Source organism: Zea mays, chromosome 4 (assembly GCF_902167145.1).
Source record: "Zea mays cultivar B73 chromosome 4, Zm-B73-REFERENCE-NAM-5.0, whole genome shotgun sequence".
Lineage (NCBI taxonomy): Eukaryota > Viridiplantae > Streptophyta > Magnoliopsida > Poales > Poaceae > Zea > Zea mays.
The window spans coordinates 167,052,477-167,075,406 of NC_050099.1; the positions used below are offsets into that span (position 1 = coordinate 167,052,477).

Consider the following 22,930-nt stretch of genomic DNA (forward strand, 5'->3'; position numbering starts at 1 on the left):
TCCAACGATCCCATCCCACCCACCAACTCTCTCCCGTTTTTACTCAGCGAAGGGAGCTCCCAGGAAGGCCGGGCGGGGGGCGTACGAACGTGTAGGCCAGGCGGTGGCGGGCCAGCCAGCCAGCCAGGAGCAATGAAAACCCAACGCCGACGCCGAGAAGCCCGCGCGAAAAAAGCAACACGCCGTGTAGGAGTACTAGTTTGGACGGAAATGATGGCGGGCGACTATGCGCCACTCGCGAGTAGAGGAGGGCGTTCAGGTAATTTAAATTTCGGTTTTTTAAATCAATACCTGAATTTACAACGGTTTTTAGAAATACCTAAAATTTCAGGTACCTGAAATTTTAGATTCAGGTTCAGTTATTCTCGAACTACCCGAAATATTGTTTTAGCTTCATAAAAACACATGCACACTTTTAATTTTAATCAGTACACAAATACAGTTTTAATAATGATATAGACGGGCATAAAAACATAGGCCATCTGCCATCACAGGTCATGCACATTTACACATAATTATAGATACGTAAAATAATAGAATGACATTAGTACATGACACATGAAATTCGGTTAATTCGGATAACCCGCAATAATTCGGGTCTTGCATGTTGCTACCCCGAATAAATTTTGAGTTTCATTTATTTCGGTTTCGAGTTTCCGGGTTTTGAGTTTAGGGCTTTTTGCCTAGACCTACTTGTGAGTAGGGCAGCGGACGACTATAGTTGTACATGTGGACCGTGGCTGATGGGCGGCTCGAAGCATGCAAAAAACATGGCCTAGACGAAATATTTTAGTGCTCGTTCGATCCAACCCGATATATCGGGTCTTGCTTGTACCGAGGTCACGACTTACGTGTTTTGCTAAAGGATTTATAAATTTATTGGGGTCGGATGACCCGATAACTCTCCCCTAAATTCGCCCCTGCCTTTGGGCGAATACGGGCAGAGGCGGATCTACAATGGGGGCAACGTGGGCCATGGCCCCACCTCAAATTTTAAAATATTCATAATACCATATAGGATTAGAGGGAGCAGGAGTCTTAGGAGGCAGCTCACGGGAGGTCTTCCGTCCAGCCATTGAGCCGCCCGTCCAGCCGCCACGGCCCATGGCCCATTTACTGTTCATCCAGGAGGCAGCTCTCAGGACTCAGGAGGTCTTCCGTGAATCCGTCGACCGCCGCCCGAGTCCCCACATCCCACCGCGCCACCGCCGTACTGCCCCATAGGCCATAGGCCACAGGTAAACCCCCTCCCCTGCCCCTTCTTCTTTCTTTGCGTTCGTGCTGCGCTCTATGCCTCGGCGGCTCGGCCTGTCGGCGGTCGGCCGCTCTCCCGCCATCCCGCGTGGCTGCTACTACTACTCTGCAGTCTCTGCTAGCACCGGCGCGGCGACTTGGCACTTGGCGTCCTGTACTCCTGTAGCACTAAAGGACCAAAGCAGAGTTAACAACTGATTCACGCAAGATGTTCGACGAAATGCACTAGCCCATAGAATTTCAGTTAACAACTGGTCAATTGTTGTGTGTTATCAAATAATGTTTTTATAATTTTTTAGAGCAAACGAGAAGGTTTTTCCAGCCACTTTCAAGAGGGCTCTGACACTGGTTTTATCTTGTGAGTCATCATAAAATTGTTATGTGTCATCATAAAACTAGTTTTATCTTGTGAGTTGTGATATAGTATAGTGATTAGCTTTTATAATATCGCCTCACCTATAATTTTATCCTGCGTCCGCCACTTATACGGGCATGACCCATTTATGCAGAAACAAAATGGTTCGTATACAAACACCAAAAGTCTCATATATTCATTAAGATCACACTCCATTCCACACTTCCATGTTCTCAATAAAAAAATACGTGAATATGTAGTGATGCTAGCTTGATGTTTCTTTGTCAGCTCTATAATAAAAACATTATGTTTTATTTTGGTCAAATTATTTCTTGTCTTTTGTTATTTTTGATATTAAGAATTTTGGTGTTGAAATGAGCTCAACACGTGTAAGCAACTACGTGACAGACTGTGGGCCAAGAGTTGAGCTTATGGGTCAGTCTGGCACGAGGCGTGATTATTACAAGACAGCCTAGATGTACACCTGTAGAAAAGGTTTTGTTGGAGACAGCCTCATCAAACATCAAACGAGAAAAGCAGGGGATCATGCAATTTGTGATGAAGCTTTCATGGGTGTGGACACATGGCTGACCTATCTTGGCGCCTTGCTCAGCCAGTCAGGCTGACACTTGGGTGTTTTAAATTACGAGTCACTGTCATGTGACGCACGGAGAGAAACAAATTTGAATGACTAGGCCCCGATTGGTTGGGGTCGCGAGACACGGCGGGCCGGGCCGGGCCGCCGGGGCCTGTTGAATACGGGTATTCACGCTCACGCGCGCAGGCCCATGCATGCATGCCAGCAGCTCGATGCAGTACACTTGCGCTGCCGCTGCTGCTGGCTCAGTGGCTCCTGTATATATACCATCTCCCGTTGCTTGCTTTCATTCAGGCCGCGCGGCACCGCACCGCACGATCTGATTATTGAACAACGCTTGAGGTGAGGTCCGGACGTCCGGTCAGTGGTCAAATGGACCTGACCGCCGCGCCTCTCCTCTCCTCTCCTCTCACGGTCGATCGAGCTACAGCAGCTACCATTTGGGAGCTGTGGACGCTTCTCTCTCTCTCTCTCTCTCTCCGATAGATTGCACTGCACTGCACTGCACCTCCCGGGCGCACGCATGCGTGTCGTTTTCAAAGCTCTCGCCCGGCCGGCCCGCTCCGCCGCCCATGCCGGCATGTCTCTCGATCCCCTATCGATCGATCGCAGCACCCACGCAACGCGCGCGTGCATCACATCATATCATCGTCGCTCGCCACCGCTGCGCTACGGACGGACGCCCCGCCTGTGTGCTCGCTGTAGCTTTTTACTGTAGCACAAACTAGAAGCTGCTGCATGCGGCCAGCAAGATAAGCACCTACCCTGCCCCCTCCCCGGCCTGCCTGCCTGCGCGCCCGCGGAGAGAGTGGACAAAATCGTGGGAACGATCTTCAACCCTGTGGGCTGCAGGCGCCCCAGCACAGTAAAATATCGCATTGAGGGTCAGTTGCCAGTTCCTGCAAATCAAGCTTAATTTAAGATACTCATTTGTTTATGCGCTGAAACCTCTATGATTATGTTATCCACGGGAGTTTATATATGATTTTATTGGTGCTCTATCAGCTGAGATAGAGGATGCATGCATATGGGTCAATTCCATCGGCTAGCTACACCCCTTGATGTGATGTGACGCGCGCGCCTGCCTCTGGCGTGTGGCGACAAATTATACATGCCTTTAATTCCGTCCATTCCATGCCATGGCCTAATAATTCTCCTTGCTGTACGTACAGTACAGTTGGTAGTGCTGTTGGCATTGTATACGCGCGGTTCATGTTTTTTTGCTTTGGGTAAGTTCTTTCCCTGCTTATTCATTAGGTCAAGTAGAAAACAACTCAACAACAACAACAACAACATGTGTGTACGTACGCATGGGCTATAGGATTATTACAACAGCAGATGCCGTGTGAACAGTTCAAGCTGGCATGCATGTGCCAAAGGTGACACCGTACCTTTAATTATAAGAGCTGCTGATGCAGTAGCCGTGCAGCTAATTATTAACTGGTGACGTGCTTAATAATTTTGGTCTACGCGGGTGTCGACCTCGCCTGCAGTTTGTTCAAAACACAGGGCCACACCAGTTTCTTTCTCCTGGCGAATGATTGCTTTTGCGCTGCTTTATCAAGGTCACAATTAATCTATCTATCTATGCATCATGCGTATGGCATGGCCGAACAGCTAGCTAGCTATCTCCAAATCTGCAGTTTGCATTGCACAGTTCGTTACACACATGTGTATATAAAAACTTCGTTGCTGGTGGATGAAATAGATCGAATAATCTGAAGTGCGTATATATTAATAACGACACTAGCTATTTCTGGGGATCGATCAGGTTCTAGCTAGTTTAGACAATAATCCGCATTCCAAGTTCAGATTTGGCATATACTACTATCTTACTACTACGTACGTGTGCGTACATGCACAGACGACGGTTATAGTTTAGATAACCTCTGCATTCCATAACTGGGATGTTGCCCAGTTAGGTCATGCCGATGTATATATATATATATGATTACGACGACCTCAATCTCAGGGAAAAAGCTCATTCTTTACAGACTGTCTGTGCCTCGCCGGCGTCGCTAATAATAAAGCAGCGCTAGCTACTGATCGAGTAATACTAATCTCGATAATAATGCATGGAGACATCAAGAAAGCCAGCCAGCCCAGAAAGTGATCACTATAGAAGCTAGCAGCTTTGTGATGCGGAACAATAATCTTCGGATCGGAAAGGCGAAACTCATATCTTTCTCTTCTGTGTATAAGTTCTGTCGTGTTTTTTTTTTTTCTCCCGGCCGGCACCAGATTCCGCCTCTTGAATCTGTGCCAGATGTGCAATTGGAAATGCTTTGGTTTACTATGGACACTAACTAAAATAATGACAATAATATGACATCACCGACGACGGATAAACATTAATTAATTAATTACTCCTATATTTCGCAAACAAAAAAAAAAGAACCGCAAGCTTTGTTTGATGCGACGACACGAGAGGCGCATTGTGTGTGTGCGTTCATATACTACTGTGCACATTGGCCTCTCGGGTCGAAGGAACAGGCCAGCAAAGTGATTATTACTATTATCATAGTGCTAGTTTCAGTACTACTACTACTAATAATAATTAACTACAGCTTGGCCGCGCGCTGATTGATGAGTACGTACGGTACAGTGAAGCAAAGCATCCGATGGCCGGCCGGCTAATTTAAAACCGGTGGCGGGCTAATAAAGACGGATTAAAGTAGCCATTGCTCGCATCATGTGCAGGTTGGCGCAGGCGATTACTATATTAGATTAGCTGGGGATTAAGATAACCCCCGAGCGGCGCGCTGTCTCTTCGCCGTGCATGTGCTCGTCCCCCGCGCTTGTCGCGTTGCATGCGATCTCAGCTCCATCGACCGACGGCGACGGGCGACGGGCGACGGGCGGGCTCATCGATCAGCTCCGGCTCTGGCCGCCGGCCGCCTCCGCCCGGCAGGCCTCGCTCGCGCGTCGATGTGATAGCCAGCCAGGATAAGCTTTTCTTTCTCGAGGGTACGTGTTTGACTTTGACGATTATGATAGTGTAATTATTTGATTATAAATGACCCACAGCCGTAATTAGCTAGCTAGCAGGCGGCGTCCGTCCGTTGCTTTATCGGATGGGACTCCATCGCGAAAGGAGATGACATGACGCGCTCGCCTAGCTACTACTAGTTGTCTGCCGCCGGGCATGCAGCTGGTGGTCTTAATCTGCGGCGACCTAATCGGGGCTAGCTAGCTAGTTGCATGCACGCAATAATCAGAGGCCGCATATCATCGATCTCGCAACTTGCTGCGATTATTAGTGGTAGTGCTTTGGCATTTGTCTAGCAGCCCATTTGCAGCCTCTTTCAGGGGCGTACGTTTCATAAAGTATAGTATGCTGTTAATTTGTTATAAGAGCTTTCTCCGCCTCAACTGTCAATGTTAATGTAGCGTCACATTGTACAACTGTATATTGCTTGTTGAAGACTTGGGCTTTTATTTATTGCAGACTATAGTCCATATATGTATATATGCACGCATAAACTGTGTACCGCCTAAATTAAATCGAGGGTACCTCGGGCACCCAACTAGAGATGTAAATGGGGATCCGATACCCACCAAGACGTGGGGAATTCCTTTATTAGGGTACGGATATGTGACAAAAATTGTGCCCATGAGTATGGATATGTGACAAAATCTCCACCCATTGGGTAGACAGGTATGGGTTTGGAAGGCAATAATCCGAACCCGATTACCCATGTGTATTTCATACGTGTACACCTGTCGTGTTTGTATGAATGAGTTGAGGCCAAGCCAGCCACCAAGCCCAGCACGACAGCGCACCAGACCCCAGGTCCTAGCCCAACAAGACAACATGACAAGGCAACTAGCAGACTAGTAAAAAATAAAACCCTAAATTAATCAGTCATATGCTACGCCCTGCCGAGACAACGGTGACGACCATGGATTCTCAGGCGCCAACAAACTCAGATGGTGACCAAGGAAGGTAAGCAAACTCCATTTCTCCATTTCTTCTATCGGTCTCGAAGTACTTATTTCTTTTCTGATGGATGGATGAATGGATCATGGTTCATGGATGAGTGCTTGCCGATATGGTGATGTCTGAAATATAGATTGTTTGTGGTGCCTGTTAATACCTAGCTTAATTGGGGATGAAGACCCATTGAGGACCCGAAACCCGAATGAGAATGAGTATGTGATGAGTTTTGCACCCATGATAGATATGAGGATGGGTATAGGATGAATCAAACATAATAGAGATGGATATAGAATGCTATAACCTGGTGGGGAATTCTCATTAACATCTCTACACCCAACCCTGCAAGCCTAACAAGAACATGCAACGATGCGCATGCGCCACGGGGAAACGTGTCGATCGGAGACGAGCAGCAGTCGGCTGCACCAGCACTGGCGTTGCAGGTGGGTAGGTCCCGCGCCCGGCCACGTGGGAAGGTGAGCGGGCCGTCCGCATCCAGCACTGGCGTTGGCGTCCGGCCTGTTCTGTTCTGGTGCCCGTGCCCTGCCCGGGAGACGTCGCGTCGAATCTTTGGTGCCGCTGGCATGGGCCGTGGGCCAGCCACGCGCCGAGGCGGCCCGCGCGGCCACGTGACGGTGCCGGGAGACCTCCCGTCCCGCGCCCGCAGTCTCTCGCGCCCCGTCGCGTCAAGTGACCGCTGCCTGTTTTCCTCCGTTGTTTCGGCGATGAACCCGTTCGGCCGTCGCATTCGGACCAACTGCACCTGCTCTGGCGTGTGGTGCGGAAAAACTGGCTGTGCCTGTGATGGCCAAGTGCTAGGGTATTATGTATTCTTTCGATCCCGGAATGCGCCGGAAATCGGAATTCGCAAACTAGTAGTAGCAGCTGTAGCCTGTACTGTACACCTTGCAATCGCGTTGCTTGCCAGCGTCCGGCTGCAGCTGCAATACAAAATACTGTATACGCTATAGCTGTAGCCAGATTAAAGCTGCGGCAAGCCGCAGCAAACATTGCGCGAGCTTCTTGTTGGGCCCTTTCTTGCTCCAGGTCGCTGCGAGCCGAGAGCAACAGGAACCGTTGTGAGTCCAAACATGGGCCGTCATGCAAGTTCTAACTTCGCCTTAGCAAGATAATTTTAGGCCCTCTGGTAATCTGGCTCCTAAATCTATACTACTTATTAAGACTCTAAGGGGTAGGCTGCCCCATTCCTAGTTCTGCCATTCCCATTCCCATGTATCGTCTGACAGGTGGGTCCCACAACCGTGGCCTCTTCTCTGTTTCTCATTCCCACACCTGTGTGCGCGTTTCCCATTCCCATACCTTCTCTGCTGCTGTATCGTCTGACAGGCGGGTCCCACAACTGTGGCCTCTTCTCTGTTTTCCCATTCCCACACCTCTGTGCCGCGTTTCCCATTCCCATACCTTCTCCTTCTCTGTTTCGCTCCGCGTATATGACCAAATTTTACCAAAAAAAGTTATCTGTGTGGGGTCACAGCCATGACCAACCAAGACTACACAAGTTGTATACGCACTGCAACTTATAAACAGGTGTGTACACAGTTGAGTGGCCGATGTGGTACTAAATTTAGCTTGCAAATACGAAGCACACGCGTCCTGAGAGGCCCATCTGCTTGTTATGGCCCAGACCAAGGCCCATCTGCTTGTTATGGCCCAGACCAAGGTCCAGTATCGTAGCAACCGCTCTCTCTCGGGTCAGCGCCTCAGCGGACTCCCCCCCCCTCCGGCCCTCCCCCAATCCCCACCCCCGCTCGTCGTCTCCCCCGTCCGTCTCCATGACCTCCTCATCCAGCTCTCCCTGCTACCGCGTGACGAAACCGCCCATACAACAACCGTGCTGCCGCTACAACCTCACTCTACATAGCGCGAACTATGACTCCATCAAGCCGACCATGGACGAGGAGGAAGAGCGCGAGATCGGACCTGGGCGGCACGGACATCACGTGTTCCAGGTGCGCGACGGCGAGGGGCCTACTCTGCTCCAACCGGGTCATCGCGTCGTCCTAGACATGTCCCTCAGGCCGCGGTGTGCGGATCCAGTCCTACCTTCCTCGGATTTGGTGTCCTCTCGCCTGGAAGGGGCGAGTGCTGCACGGCCCACCGACGCACCGCACGTGGAGCCCCGTAGACGCGGACCTGGCGGAGCTGCTCCTAGAGGGCTTCGTCAAGAGGACGAGCGACAGGGAGCTGGTGCGGCCACCGGCAGCGACGCCACAGAAGGAGGTCCTCGTGCACGTGGCCATGGGTGGTTTCGTCACGCACTACAGGTAGAACTCCATCCTGGAGAACCTATGGTTCAGGGTGCCCATGGTATCGTTGCCGCTATACATGGAGCAGCACCTGAACACATTCGCGCTGGTGGCTGGCATGGGCGTCGCTATGGCGATGGACGTGGACAGGAGGAAGGGACACCCGTAGAAACTAGAATAATAAAAACTGAGATCAATTTTGCTGATATTTGTTGTGGTCATATTTTGTTTTCTTGATGCACTTCTGATCTAGAATGCTTGCTAGGGTAGCAGAGGCGCGGTTGGGTTTGCTAATCGCTATTCTGATGCTGATTCCAGGATACAAATGGATTAAGGCAGAAATTGGTGGGTTTATTAATTTTGTATTTTCCAGAATACTACGAAGTCTGTATTATCTGTCAACTAGCTATAAGTTGCAGATTTGTGTTTCCGTGACACTTGTATTGAAGATTTGTGTTTCCAGGTTATCCTGATTATGTGCTTAAAGAGGGTGAAGGAGGCACAATTGTAAGTGATGAAGTTCCATATTAGCGTGTATTTATCTTGATGATTTCATTTTGTATTTTTTAATCTATTAGTATCATTTGCAGGTCAATATTTATAATTTAGAAGCATATATTACTTTGGTAGTGGATGCTACAGTTTAGGCAGGGATAAAGTGACAGGTTGAGGCATTTAGATCAGGGTTTAATCAGGTACAACCTCATTGGCATTGCTTTAATACAATCTATATTAGTTCCACTTGTTCTGATTTTGTTTTGTTCAGTTAACTCCAATAATTCTTGTGTATTTTAATGTTTTCATAGGTGTTTGGCATGTCATCCATCCTCATATTTTCACCTCAAGAACTTGACTATCTAATATGTGGCCAACAAGAAATTTGGGAGGTAATGTTATGCACTCTTTATCCAAGTTATTATATGTAAAATTGTGGCACTAAATAAGCCTTGGAGGACAAGCTACTGTCGTGGATCGAGTGCCTCGAGTCGCTGGGCCTGCCGATGTGACCCTATCCTCCCTCTCATGACATCCCTCCCGCTGCGCCCTTCTTGTCTTCCCTGGCTCAGGCGACCTCCACTTGTAGCAGCGATGATGGGGTGAAGAAGCTCTGGGACGTCCTGGACTCTTGCAAGAAGAAGCTCCCGCTCTAGAACCTTCAGTAAGTAGATCAGCAATTTGCACCCACTGTACTCATATCCCCTTCATAATCCCCAAACTCTGACTGTGGATTCTCCCTCATCCGCCACCTGTAATCCATCTCTTCATATGAATGTTGATCTGAAAACAATATGAAACTGCTAGGGTTAACTGTTACCAAATTGGTTTAACTGTTTAAGGGCAATACAATATGAAACTGCTAGGGTTACCGGTTACCAAAATACTGATGTGTGATTCTCTGCATCTAATTTCTGATTAATTTTTCAATGCAAGGATCTACCATGTGCAAACTTTACAAGAAGTGCTAAAGCGTGAATTTGGTACCTTCTCTGTATACTGTGGATATGTTAGAGCTTATGCGATATTAACTGTAATGCTTCTTTATTTGTGTTTGTTGATAGTAAGTTGGTGCAAGCATGTGAACCATATTTTGAGTTATGTGTTCAGCTATTGGAACTGACACTCGTCATTGTTTGATTGGTTGAACCTGGGTATGGTAATATGTTCTTCTAAGTTTGAAGTCATTCTCCTTTTCCACTATTTCTTCTTTCTTCACTGTGATGCATTTTTCTGTTGGTTTTTGTGAATGCTAATCTAATGGTTGTAACTTTCGTCGACAGAAATCTGTTGCTTCCCCTGGGCGTGGTATTCTGGCAATTGATGAGTCAAATGCAACATGTGGAAAGAGGTTATCATCTATTGGTTTGGACAACACAGAAGTGAACCGCCAGGCTTACAGGCAGCTTTTGCTGACAACTGTTGGTCTTGGCGAATATATTTCTGGTGCTATTCTTTTCGAGGAGACCCTTTATAAATCAACTACAGATGGCAAGAAGTTTGTTGACTGCTTGAAGGATCAGAATATCATGTCTGGCATCAAGGTTGACAAGGTATGCATGCCATGATCTTATAACATCATGTTAGCCCACAAATTGCTTCTATCATTATGATTCTCACTGCCTGATTGCTTTGGTTTCATGAATCAGGGTTTGGTTCCATTGCCTGGATCCAACAATGAATCATGGTGCCAAGGTCTTGATGGTTTGGCTTCAAGGTGTGCTGAGTACTATAAGCAGGGGGCGCGCTTCGCAAAGTGGTCTGTTCATACTTCCCTTATTCATGTGTCAACTAATCTTATTTGTGCTTCCTTTCTAAAGTTGCTATGATTATCGACTTAGTACAGCTGGGTTGATGTCGTTTGTGAGGATGGTGTGTCAGTGTTAGCTCTGGTAATTAGCTTCGGTGTTATTACTTGACATCTGTTGTCCAGTTGTGATATCTGTGAATTTCATCTATTAAATCTTATCTACATATATTTATGCTTTTCTTTGTGAAATTATGTAAGAAAATTTCTACATACTATATATATGACTATGTCACTGGTGAGTCTGCTTTTATCTATGCGCATGACAAGGCTTCCCCTACTGTACAAGTTATTTTGGTTCTTAACTGGAAGTCAAGAAATTAGGGGACCCTACAGGTTGGCACTTGGTAGCTGCTTTGTTGAGGGCCCTAAAGACCTACTGACAGGCAGGTTTTTATAGAATAAAGCTATTTGGCAGAAATGACACACAAACCTCCACATAAAAAATATTTATTTCCAAATGGCAAAAAAGATGTGCTTTATTCTTAAATTGCATCAGTGCTCTATACAATGTGAACCATCAACCATCTATTCTGCATTTTCTTGCACAAATGTAAGAGTAATAACTCTGTAATGGATACAATGTTTGCAAGAATGATCCATCATGGAATCACATGGACCATACTGATCAGAACATCTTACCAGTGCCATCTTTGCGTGGAACAGAATCTTCAAGATCCATTCTACGCCAGCTCCCAACCAAAGATGACAACTGGTCAGCCTTATCATACAACCCAAGAAGACCACCTGTGTGGATAAATAGAACTTTTCGACCTTTCCATTTGGCTGGATTGCCAGCCATGTCTTTTAGCAATCCATAAACCGCCTTCCCACTGCATTAAAATGAAGCATGCATTTTTTTCAGTTTATGACTAACAAAGACCAAAACATAGATCCACGTGCCAAATCTATTTCATTGATTCAGACATAGTTGCACCTGTAGACTGGATCAAGGACAATGCCTGTTGATGCAGCTATGTCTTTGACAAACTTAAGCTCCTCGGCTGTGTTCATGGCATAGCCTAACCCCTTAGCCTGTCAAGGAGAAGTTGAAGAGAATGCCAAATGCTAATGTACTGTTCACAATTTTTCATTATGAAATGTAGTTAATATATGTAAAAACAAGTTGAGACAAGGCACTGCAGATGAACCTTTTGGAGTTAGCACACCAAAATGATTTACTATAAATAATGAAAATTCTGAAGTGCATTTACATTTTCGATGCTAACTATATCACGTGAATCCAAACCAGAATTAAGTCCATCAATCAGGCCTTGGACATAGTCATAGAAGTATTCAGGGTCATCACAAACAGAGAATGCATGAACCTATCCAGTAAGAGGATATTACTCGGAAAGTCCAGTGTCAGATAATCTTTACTACTATTAATGTTGTAAGGGGTAGGCTGCCTCCCCTGGTTCTGCCTTCGATGAATCTGTACCGTCCGCTCGCTTCGGTAAATCTACACCGTCCACACGCCCACGCCCACGTTCGTCCCCCTCCCCCACCCCGCGTGAGTCGCCGCCGCCCCGCCTCCCCCTCCATGGGTCGAGATCGATCCTCCTCCCAAATCAAATCCCTAAACCCCGGGCCACTGCTCCGCTCCTCCTCCTTGCCGCCGTGCGGTTGAGCGCCGACGACGTTCGGGCTCCGGCGGTTCCTGAAGGAGCAGCCGGCGTTCCGCCCCGCTGTGCCGCCCGATCGCTTCATGCCCCTGGCCGACCGGATCCGGGACCTCGAGGTCGGCGTCGCATTCTCGAAGCCGACACTACTCCCCAGCCCCTCCGGGAGGTGTGACTCCACCTCCTGCCCGGTTCGCTGGGATCAACCGCGGGCGCGTTTACCGCTCCTGTACAGGTTGCGTTGGGGTTTTCTCATTCCAATTTTTGGGTAAATTTCTGGGTCTTCATCGTGTATTTTATGGTTCGTTGATGGGTTTCCTGATGGTTGATGCACACCTGTTTGGTGGAGGCGGGAATGGTGATCGATGATTCGTTGGGTGGGTGGGGGGACTGGCTGACAGCTGACTGTGTATTGTGGTTTGGATGGCAGGTTTAGCGTCAGTAATAGCTAGGATTAGGGTTCATGCGATGCTAAGATTTTGGGGCGCCAATTGCAGAATCACTGGATTGATTCATCTTTTAGGGGTTTCCTCGTACTCGGAGTATATGGCCTACAAAAAAATGGAATACAAAAAATTCTTGAGGATGTTCGGTGCCGCCAAAAGACTGAGTCGGAGAAAGGATAAATATGTTTATTCATCTTCCTAAATGTTTGTTGTGTGTCTTACAAAAGCTGGTTGTGTACTTGCAGCAGCATGATCTTTTTAGATCACAGTTTTGAGTGAGATTAATCAATTTTTCTTACTACCTCTGTTTACATGTGAACAGATTACAACACTTCTTACATGTGAATGGCTTACATATACATGTATGATTTATTTGTAAAAAGAAAATAAATGCAAAGCTCTGTAAGTTACAGTGGTTTATTCGCTGATAGGCTTCTCAACGACGGCTTCTCGACGAACATCACTATGGTGTGTAGAAGTGTAACATCTTTGAAATTGTTTCGTTGGTGTGATCTGAATCATGTGTTTGAACTGCTTTTCTTTCTTTGTCTATAGATGCTTCGCCGCAGCCCGAGTGCCAGGTGGCAGAGCCTGCACTTAATCAGAAGGAGGAAGTTATGAAAGAATGTCGACCACCAGCACCTGCAGTTCATTCTAGGCCTGCACCCTACTGGATATGCCCAGTGTCTTTTATAGAGTTCAGTAAAACTACCTTCCCTTCCCCTCTCATAGTCTCATCTATGGATGTCTTCAAAACCTTTCTTCTCTTCGGTGAAGTGGAGGTAGGCTTAGCTGCAAAATCCTGTTTCTTGTCATTGATTCGAGGATTGCTGCTCTTTTCTTTTAATGTAATCCCAGAATGGTTCATAATATTGACAATTTTGGTTTTACACATATTTGTGCATCAAGAGTAGATAAAAATATTAGCAGCATGAGATCTTAATAGCATGCTTAGAAGGGTTGATATATAGGACTAGGTGTGTGTTGAGAGTTATACCCAAGACAGTAGAGCACGGAGAATTAAATATGAGCATTATGCATGGTCTTTCCATTTTGAGCTTTACTTTTATTCTTGTCTTCGCAGGTGACATTTTTCCAACAGGGTACTATTCCATGTGTATGTCATGATGGAAGATTTATTATGGAGACACCATATAAGGTACTTCTTGCTTCTGTTTATTTAAGAGAAATTAATTTAGAGTGTAATGTTATGGCATAATCCATTACACTGAATGGTTTGAGCTAGCATCGATTCCAGATTGTGGATCTCTGTAGTAATGCCATATTTCTTTTCTAACATTATGCTGAAAACCAGGTAGCAAAGGCTCCCGATGGCAATGGCGGAGTATATGCTGGTAATCTCTAAATTGTGATGCGGTAAATTATAAATGTATGCTATTAATGTTAGTCATGACTTTCTGCTTGTTTTTTTCTTTGGTTGTACCCAACTCTAAAATCTAAAAGGTTGCTCGATGATATGGCTGCAAAAGGTGTTAACTATGTAGATTGCTATGGAGTTGATAATGTATTGGTAAATACGTTCTTTATGCTGTTCATTTCATGGAGCCTTCCTTTTTTGTCGTCATTAAATATTTAATTTATTTGATACAGGTCCGTGTTGCAGATCCAACATTCCTAGGATACTTCATTGACAGAGGTGTATCTGCTGTTGCTAAGGTTGTCAGGAAGGTAGGGCCATAGATTTCCCATACTAATAGATTGGCAGTTTTTTATTGAACTATGTGTCTCAAGAGTGTTTACATTATGTTCTGTGCTGTTCAGGCATATCCACAAGAGAAAGTTGGAGTATTTGTTCAGCGTGGAAAGGGTGGACCCCTCTCTGTAGTTGAATACAGTGAAATGGATGCAGCTATGACAACTGAAATCAATCAAACTACTGGCCGCCTTCGTTATTGCTGGAGCAATGTATAATTCCTACACCTGCCTCCCCCCTATATAGGCATTAACAATTGTGTATTTCTTTTGTGTCATAGGTCTGCTTGCATATGTTCACTTTGGATTTTCTGAACCAAGTGACAAACAGTCTTGAAAAGGATAGCATGTGAGTATTTTTTTCTTTCCTTATTCTTGCACTTTATCCATTCATGTTGCATTTAACCCTTTATTTAATATATAATGTAATTGCTGCATTTTTTCTGGAGGACCTATAACTTCTATTGATCTTAAACTAATAATTAATAATAGAATATTGGCTTACAATTTTGTCCATCATTTATGCACAGTTACCATCTAGCCGAGAAGAGAATTCCTTCAGTCCATGGGTACACATCAGGATTAAAGCTTGAATAATTTATATTTGATGTATTCAACTATTCTCCTTCAACAGGTCTTTTTGAGGTTTGATTTCCTATGAATTATTGCTCAAAATAAAGCCGTTTTGTTCTTCATCTCATTTCTGAAAGCGTGTAGTAGTTATCGCTTGAAAATATTTTACCTAAACTTACAGGTTTTGCGTGAGGAGGAATTTGCGCCAGTGAAGAATGCTAATGGTGCAACTTATGACACTCCTGACAGTGCCAGATTAATGCTGCTTCGGCTACATAGCCGCTGGGTGGTTGCTACAGGTGGCTTCTTGACTCATTCTGTACCCTTGTATATGACAGGTATATGTGTATGCTGGTTTGTCCACAGTTTGAACATATAATCAGAAAGGCAGCAATAATTTTGTGCCGCTTAGGGAATTGGTGTCTTCTATGTGTGCAATACCAAATTCTTATCAGTTCTTTTAATGTTTCATCATGTATTCGCAATAGTTCAAAAAAATATTGCTTTTATTGTAACAAATTCATTAACGTAGGAATTCAATATTACAATGGTGCCAAAATGGATTCTTCGAAGGAGAAAAACGAAGTACAAGTTGACGAGCATGCAGAGGTTGATAATGAATCACCTCTCGATGAAAACATCCTTAACATGCTAATAAGACTATAGAATAACAATTAGTGCTTTTGCATATCAATATATTCTATCATATTAATTTCGTAGCAACGCACGGGCATATACCTATATGTTTGAATTTTGGAGGATGAGGAGGAACAAATGGTAATAGTGAATTTTTTAGCATTCATTTCCTTTCCTTTGACTGAATACTTATATTTCACTATTTTTTAGGATGAACCAGATTGTTGATAAGTTGATAGTTTTGAAGTTGATGGCTTGATGTCGAACCAAGGTAATAATGATTTTTAGTATCATTTTCTTTACTTTGATTAACTACTAAATACTTATATTTTCTTAATTTCTTTGCTTTGTTGTCTGGTGGCCAAGTGGTGTGTGGTGTTGTCTATCAAGTGACAAGATCAAGTATTTAAGTGTGAAGCTGTTGTGCAAGTGAAGTGTTGCTGGCGCTTGTGCAAGTGAAGTGTTGCTAGCGCCTTGTTGTTTGGTGCTGCCTTAACCTGTTGGCTCTGTATTAGTCATGGGTGTTGTCTGTTCCTGTTCGCATGTTCTTGTCTGTGTGGGGTACTGGGGTACTTCCTATTCGCCTGTTACTGTTCGCAAGTGAAGTCATGGGTACTATTGTCGTGTTGGCTTGGGCGCTTGGTTGTATGCCTGTATTCTTAATTAGACTATTGTTGTGTGGTGTCAACTCAGTTGCAGTTTCTGGAATTTTTGTGAACTAAAGTTGCTTGTTATGATTGCTGCACACGTTCAAGTCATTTCCTCACGTCCATTTCAGTTTTCAGCGATGAGTAGAACTACTCCTTTTGTATCGTATGTATTACAATTGCTGCTTTGTGAACTTAGTTGCTTGTATTACATGATTATCATTGCTGTTAAGCTTTTTGATATATGTACCTGTGGGTATTCGATACCCGACGAGTACGAGCACGGGTATAAATTTTTATCCATGGGTACAGCCACGAGTGGGTATGAATGAGTATGGTTGTGGGTGGGTATGAAACATACTCGATTCTAATCTGATCTGTTGCTATTCCTACCGTCAACCTGCATGGATTTGTGACTTCTCCCTTGATTTTGAACAGGCCAAGAACATCAAATTCACATTGGAGCAACATATGTTCTTTGCAATATTAGTTTGGTAATTTAAGGTGGCAGACGATATTACTCCAATCAAGATTGAGAACTTCGATTGATCTCTGAGAGAGTGGTGTCTGGTTCGAGGTTTTGTACACTTAACCCGATTATATGTTCAGTACATTAGCCATTGTAGTGTCTTTTTGGAATATAACTTCATTTTATTTTAGAGGATTGATCGAAAACTCATTTTGCCATGTAACTATATTGTTATGCCATATGGAAAACATCACACAACGACCTAGATTTTATATATCATCGTGATGTTTGTCGTTTCGTATCTATATTTTATACTAATTTAACTTACGAGCACATACCTATTATAATAATATTTGCCGTCCGTATATATGTATCATACTATTTTTTTCACTTCCGTGGCAACGCACGGGCACTGGCCTATAATCCCTGAAGGATGAGCATGCTTGCTTCTAGAAGGGAATCAAAATTCTCGCCAGCGGATGGATCCGATCCGACGGAGCCTTCTGCCTTTCGGTGCTGTTTGATGTTACGCAGACTCCTGCTGGCCACTTTTATCGTTCTTCTCCTTTTAAAGGAAAAAAAAAACGAGAGACTGCTTGATAATGAACACAGACACTGAGAAGTGGGGAGCCCATTCCTTCCTTGACGGAGACAGGAAGCATCGAAATGCAGATAACTAGAACATTGCGGGCGCCTTACAATTTTATGAAATACTCCTGCACTATTACTTGGCTAATATGTACCACAAAGTTAAGGATTAGATGCGCTCCTTCAACAATCACATATTCTTTTTGCTCTTCCTAGGATGTAATTAACATGTCCAGGATGCGCCTTGTACCCTTCTACTGTCATTTGTTTGTTGACAATAAATTCAGCTCTAGGAGGTAATTCTGAAGATTCATGCTGAGATTTGTTATCCCAAGTCACATCTTTGTCTCCACTGGTATTTGGATGAGAAACAACTGGGTTTATTTGCCTTGCGCTTTGCCTTTGCCCAAACAACTGCAATAGGATCTAAATATTCATCTGCATGGTAGGTTGAGGCATAGAGAGGAGGGTTTTGTTTTTCATCTACGAAGCCTCTCATCATGCATATGTAGTATAGTTGATTGTTTATAATGGACACTTGTTACCAAGGTTGTGATTGGATCAGAACCTAGGTCATGCTATGCCGGCCAGGCAGCAGATCCAGCACCAGGTGTCTAGAATCGAACATTTGAGTGAGCTGCCTGGAACAGGCTGCGGTGGCCACAATGCTTTGTCAGCTAAACAATACACTCAGTGAGATGATAACCATTTTGCAAAGAATAATCAAATACTAAGCAGATGAAATATACGCCTATTTATCTAAGAACGGAACTACTTAATAAACAAAAACAAATTACACGTGGAAATCTGAGAACACACAAATAAAGTACATGTGTTAACCCATAGGCCATAGAAGCTAAGAGAATACAAAGTTGATCTATTAGCTAATGTGTGTATATCACAGTTCGACTAACAGACCCACATACAACTTAGCAGGTAAGAAACCAAACCTGCTGGCATTTTATATCAGGATATGATGAAACCCAGTAGAAAAGAGCACCATCAGCTGTTAAAGCAGTACTGTGCGTTGTTCCAGCAGCCACTGAAATCACTTGAAGTCGTTCCATACGATGAAACTTCAGATTTGTATTTCCACCCTTCATAAGGCATCGAGCTACTACGACACGCCGTGGGGTGACAAGGCGATGGCCCCAAGTGAACACCTTAAAAAAAGGATTAAATCAATAGATGTGTTCAATTCTCATAATGCAAGAACAATGTGTAAAAATCAAGATTCAAAGAATACCTCTCCATCAGCTCCTAACACTATTGTATGATACTTTGCTGCAGAAACACCTCTAAGTACTTTTCCTTTCGAGTACTCCACCATTCTTGGGATACAGTTTGATGCTGAGTTGGAAGTGCTATATCCTAGTTGGCCCTCCTTATTGCAACCACAGGTTAATACTTCGCCAGTATCAGCAACTGCAGCGGAGTGCTTGTTTGCAGCAGCTACTGAAATTATCCTTTGCTTGAGCGAACCAACACGCCTTGGTGTTGGTTGGGTATGAACAGAAGGGTAACCAAGCTGACCCTCTGCATCATTCAGAGGACTTTGTTATAGACCATAAAAGTGCAGACCCAGTGCCAGAGCTCCCACAGGAGAAAATAATATTAGTAAGGAGAAAAAGAACATAAAATATGTGTCCAAGGTTCATGTTGCCTAAAAATACATTTAAAATGCATCACACGTACCTCTATTTGATCCCCAGGTAAACAATTCCCCAGCTCTGTAGCAATCACAGTATGATGTTTGGCTGCAGCCACAACACTAACTCGTTTACGGCCTAATCCTACTGTCACCAGGTGAGGGGTAATCACAGCAGTTGTCTGTCCACTGTAACAGAATGATAGGTTTCATAAACTTACTCAACGATGAAGAAAATTTTACACGCTCAACTACTTTGGCTTACAATTAAGCCAATTTAGTTTTCATTAGTAGTCATTACATTTGATTTTGAACAGCTTCAAATATTTGGTGTATTTCTTTCGCCGCTATTTTTTCTAGAGTATATTCTTTAAATTTATGAAAATCTGCAAGTATTTTTCGATGCAACTCTACACATACAACATGTTTTCAAAGTAAACAATTTAAAAGATATTACTGTCTGTAGTTTTTAGGGTTTGACCAAATCTTATCCTAAGCAACATGTTTCTGTGACCGGAAGGAGTAGCTAATCCATAAGTACTAACAAAAGCATTGAGGAAACAATTTTCTGATCTAGAAACAACTCATTTTAACATCATGCAATCGCTAACCTATGAATATCTGGATGACCAAGACGACCACCTCGACCAAATCCCCATGTGTATAGTTCACCATTAGAACTAACTGCTACACTGTGAAACTTTGATGCAGCAACTGTTTTGATATATGATCCATGCAAAGCTTCTACTTTGCATGGTAGTTTTTGTATGTGGACGTTGCCAGTTCCAAGCTGATAATTTGTCCCACTTCCCCAACTGAAGACTTCCGTTGCAACTAAAATGAAAAAAACTTCCATAAAGCAAGCCAAATTGCCAAGAGCGCGATATAAGAGAACCATTTCCTGGGGCAGAAGAAAGCTACCTGCATCTGGAAAATCTCCATTGGCCTGTGATACTGGACAGGAGATAAGGTCAACAGGTGTACGACCCTTAGTGTCCTCCAAAGCGAGGGAAGCGCCAAACTGTAAAAGAACACCAGCAATACATAGGTGACCAAAATGAAGTGCTCTATGCAGGCTACTCCAGCCAGATTCTCCATCCTGCAACAGTGAAAATTTTAGTGAGAATTTACACACAACTGAAAGGTCAATAAGCAAAATCAAGCAGCACCAAACTAAAGAAAATTTTGATAATCAAAATAAGTTTATCTGCATGATGTTCTGTACAAAACCACATTTTAGTTTTTTGTTGTTGTTATTACTATAGTGGTTTGATACAGCTGAGGCTGTTACTGGGATTATAGGTAAAAGAAAATAATTTTCAAAGCAAAGATAAACAGAGGAAGCATCCTAAAAGAAATAGTGCATACCCTTGCATCTGGATCAGCGCCAGCATCTAGGAGTCGCCTCACAATGGGTAGATGATTTCTCCATGTTGCAAGGTGGAGGGCACTAAGACCAAATGCATTTCTACCATCAATGTTCCCACCACTTTTTTTTCAACAAGGCCAAAGTAGATTCTACTTCAGCTATTGACCCTTGTTTGGAAACAAGGCACAGATCCTTAAGAGAGCTTCCAGGAGAAGGTTTGCGGACAGCTGACTGCTTTGATGTGCCTGGTGGAGATATGGAAGTCTCCATGAAGTTTCAGGAACACACACAGTATCCACACAATTATTGAGGCAAATAAGAACTCCATCAAGATAACATTAGAAATCATTTTTTCCTAGATGTGAAAGTACCTGAAATAGCAGGCCAATAGATGAACTTCTTCACACTATCTGAACTGTTTCTTACTACTAATGTTACAGCTGATGTTGTTCTTAATTGTAAGTACAGTTCTGGTGTAATTACAATTGTATATCTATCGGGAGATATGTTTGAGTGAACATCATCTCCATTATCTAAGACAGTTTCAGTATCCTAAGGAACTGTCCAAACAACCTAAGATAGCATGACACTATAGCTTCATTTTGAGTAAAATTATTCCTATTAGAGAGCCACGAGCTACGAGGCCATTGCCATGCCAAGACTAACTGCAGAGGACCTTGGTATAGCAGTAATTTGTTAACAAATTTCATCAGATTAACTGCAGAGCGGTTAAGCCTACAGGTAAGGAAATAAGACTTAAGAGCTGAAAAAGAAAAAGAAAGGTAAACGACTAGTGGATTATTCATATCCCAGAACTAAATCCAACTGGAAATGGATTAAGATTACATAGGAACCATCATGAAAAAAGTATGATCAATATATGTTGAAAATCACTAACGGATTATTTGAGATAAACACGCATTAGAGGACCTCAGATCCAGGTAAGCACCGAAGGAAGCCACCTCCTCTATAATTGTGTAGAGCCTCCTGGATCTAGTGCCCTCGAGGGTTGTCCAAACTCCAAAGAACTGAGTGATGACAAACATGTGGAGCCTAGTCGTGGGCAGAACCTAGAAATGCAGGAAATCGATTGGTTTAGCTTGGGAGCACATTAATATTCCCTATGACGATCAAATAAATTGTAAGCTATAATCTTTAAGCAAAGATTTTTCTCTTATATTTTTTAACATAATGGAAACCGATCAATTTTGTATGATGTTGTAGGTTTACCTTCATACCAACCCTAACAATATTCAAACTGGTTATGCGACTACACATTCTTGGAGAATGGAGATGCAGATGATTCCTTGCCTGAAACATAAGCAGCTTTTGTTAAGTATCTGATGTCTACATATAGGTCATGCCAAAATCTACCAAATGGAGACAAACATAAAGCTAATATTTATAAGCAATTAAATACTGAGAAGCCAGGAACAACTCGATGAAGGCTTAGTAGTTTTTGTCTCTCCTAGGCCGCAACAAAGCACATGACAATGATGTCACACAAAGAGAAGTTTTAGGGGAGCAAACGCCCCATGTAGCATGACTGAATCACAAACATGTCTGCCTTACGCAAATTCAGAATGGTCTGGTATACTGGTTCTAAATATCTTCTCGGAAACCAAATGCCACTGAAGGGTCCTTGCTGCAGGGGAAAATGCTTTAGCAAGGCCAAATAAAGACAAGTGGTTAGATAAACCAGGTATGAAGTAGATTCTCCTAATGAACCTATATTATTCTAAATTTCCCAACTACAGCTAGGTGCAAAACAAAATTCATGCAAACATGTTCCTACACACATTTGAGGTGAAAGTGCATTGAACACAGAAATACATGAGCTAAAAGAAAAAAAAGGATCGACACCATTCTCTATTAGCTGCTATTGGCTAAAAGAGCAGAAGGTAAAGGTGCATCATGCTACGAAAGCTAAAGGCACTTAAATAGAGTTAGTGACACCAGGGTATATTTAAAATCACTCATGCGCCAAATCTGCACAAACAAAACATAACAAATATACAAGGCAATTATATAGAAGATTTAGTAACTCTAATTGACTATGGAAATACAGATTGATATTTGTCCTATAAAATCATTTGTTTACAATATTGCAAGAAAGAGGTGGTACCTGCAGGAAATCGATTGGTTTAGCTTGGGAGCACATTAATATTCCCTATGACGGTCAAATAAATTGTAAGCTATAATCTTTAAGCAAAGATTTTTCTCTTATATTTTTTAACATAATAGAAACCGATCAATTTTGTATGATGTTGTAGGTTTACCTTCATGCCAACCCTAACAATATTCAAACTGGTTATGCGACTACACATTCTTGGAGAATGGAGATGCAGATGATTCCTTGCCTGAAACATAAGCAGCTTCTGTTAAGTATTTGATGTCTACATATAGGCCATGCCAAAATCTACCAAATGGAGACAAACATAAAGCTAATATTTATAAGCAATTAAATACTGAGAAAGCTAAAGGCACTTAAATAGAGTCAGTGACA

The 22,930-nt window shown here is 43.5% G+C and overlaps 2 protein-coding genes and 2 long non-coding RNA genes across 4 annotated transcripts; 3 read left to right on the plus strand and 1 right to left on the minus strand.

Moving 5' to 3' along the window:
- The first annotated feature begins 8,469 nt into the window (after positions 1 to 8,469).
- On the plus strand, positions 8,470 to 10,926 carry LOC103653987 (fructose-bisphosphate aldolase 3, chloroplastic). Its single transcript, XM_020552221.2, has 7 exons — positions 8,470 to 8,576; positions 8,665 to 8,756; positions 8,875 to 8,918; positions 9,002 to 9,037; positions 9,218 to 9,298; positions 10,184 to 10,459; positions 10,556 to 10,926. The coding sequence occupies exons 1-7, from the start codon at positions 8,470 to 8,472 to the stop codon at positions 10,733 to 10,735; spliced, it is 816 nt and encodes a 271-aa protein (XP_020407810.1). The 3' UTR covers positions 10,736 to 10,926.
- Positions 10,927 to 11,147: 221 nt separating this feature from the next.
- On the minus strand, positions 11,148 to 12,051 carry LOC103653988 (uncharacterized). The gene is made up of 3 exons (XR_565852.2): positions 11,928 to 12,051; positions 11,651 to 11,748; positions 11,148 to 11,546 (listed from the first exon to the last, which is right to left on the minus strand). It is a non-coding gene; the product is annotated as an uncharacterized lncRNA (long non-coding RNA).
- Positions 12,052 to 12,421: 370 nt separating this feature from the next.
- On the plus strand, positions 12,422 to 14,726 carry LOC103655653 (UDP-N-acetylglucosamine diphosphorylase 1). The gene is made up of 8 exons (XM_008682369.2): positions 12,422 to 12,526; positions 13,213 to 13,249; positions 13,337 to 13,563; positions 13,866 to 13,940; positions 14,097 to 14,136; positions 14,230 to 14,312; positions 14,393 to 14,470; positions 14,564 to 14,726. Exons 1-8 carry the CDS (start codon positions 12,422 to 12,424, stop codon positions 14,711 to 14,713), a joined length of 795 nt encoding a protein of 264 aa, XP_008680591.2. The 3' UTR covers positions 14,714 to 14,726.
- A 50-nt stretch (positions 14,727 to 14,776) lies between these two features.
- On the plus strand, positions 14,777 to 15,379 carry LOC103653990 (uncharacterized). Its single transcript, XR_565854.2, has 3 exons — positions 14,777 to 14,843; positions 15,025 to 15,139; positions 15,249 to 15,379. It is a non-coding gene; the product is annotated as an uncharacterized lncRNA (long non-coding RNA).
- Positions 15,380 to 22,930: the final 7,551 nt, after the last annotated feature.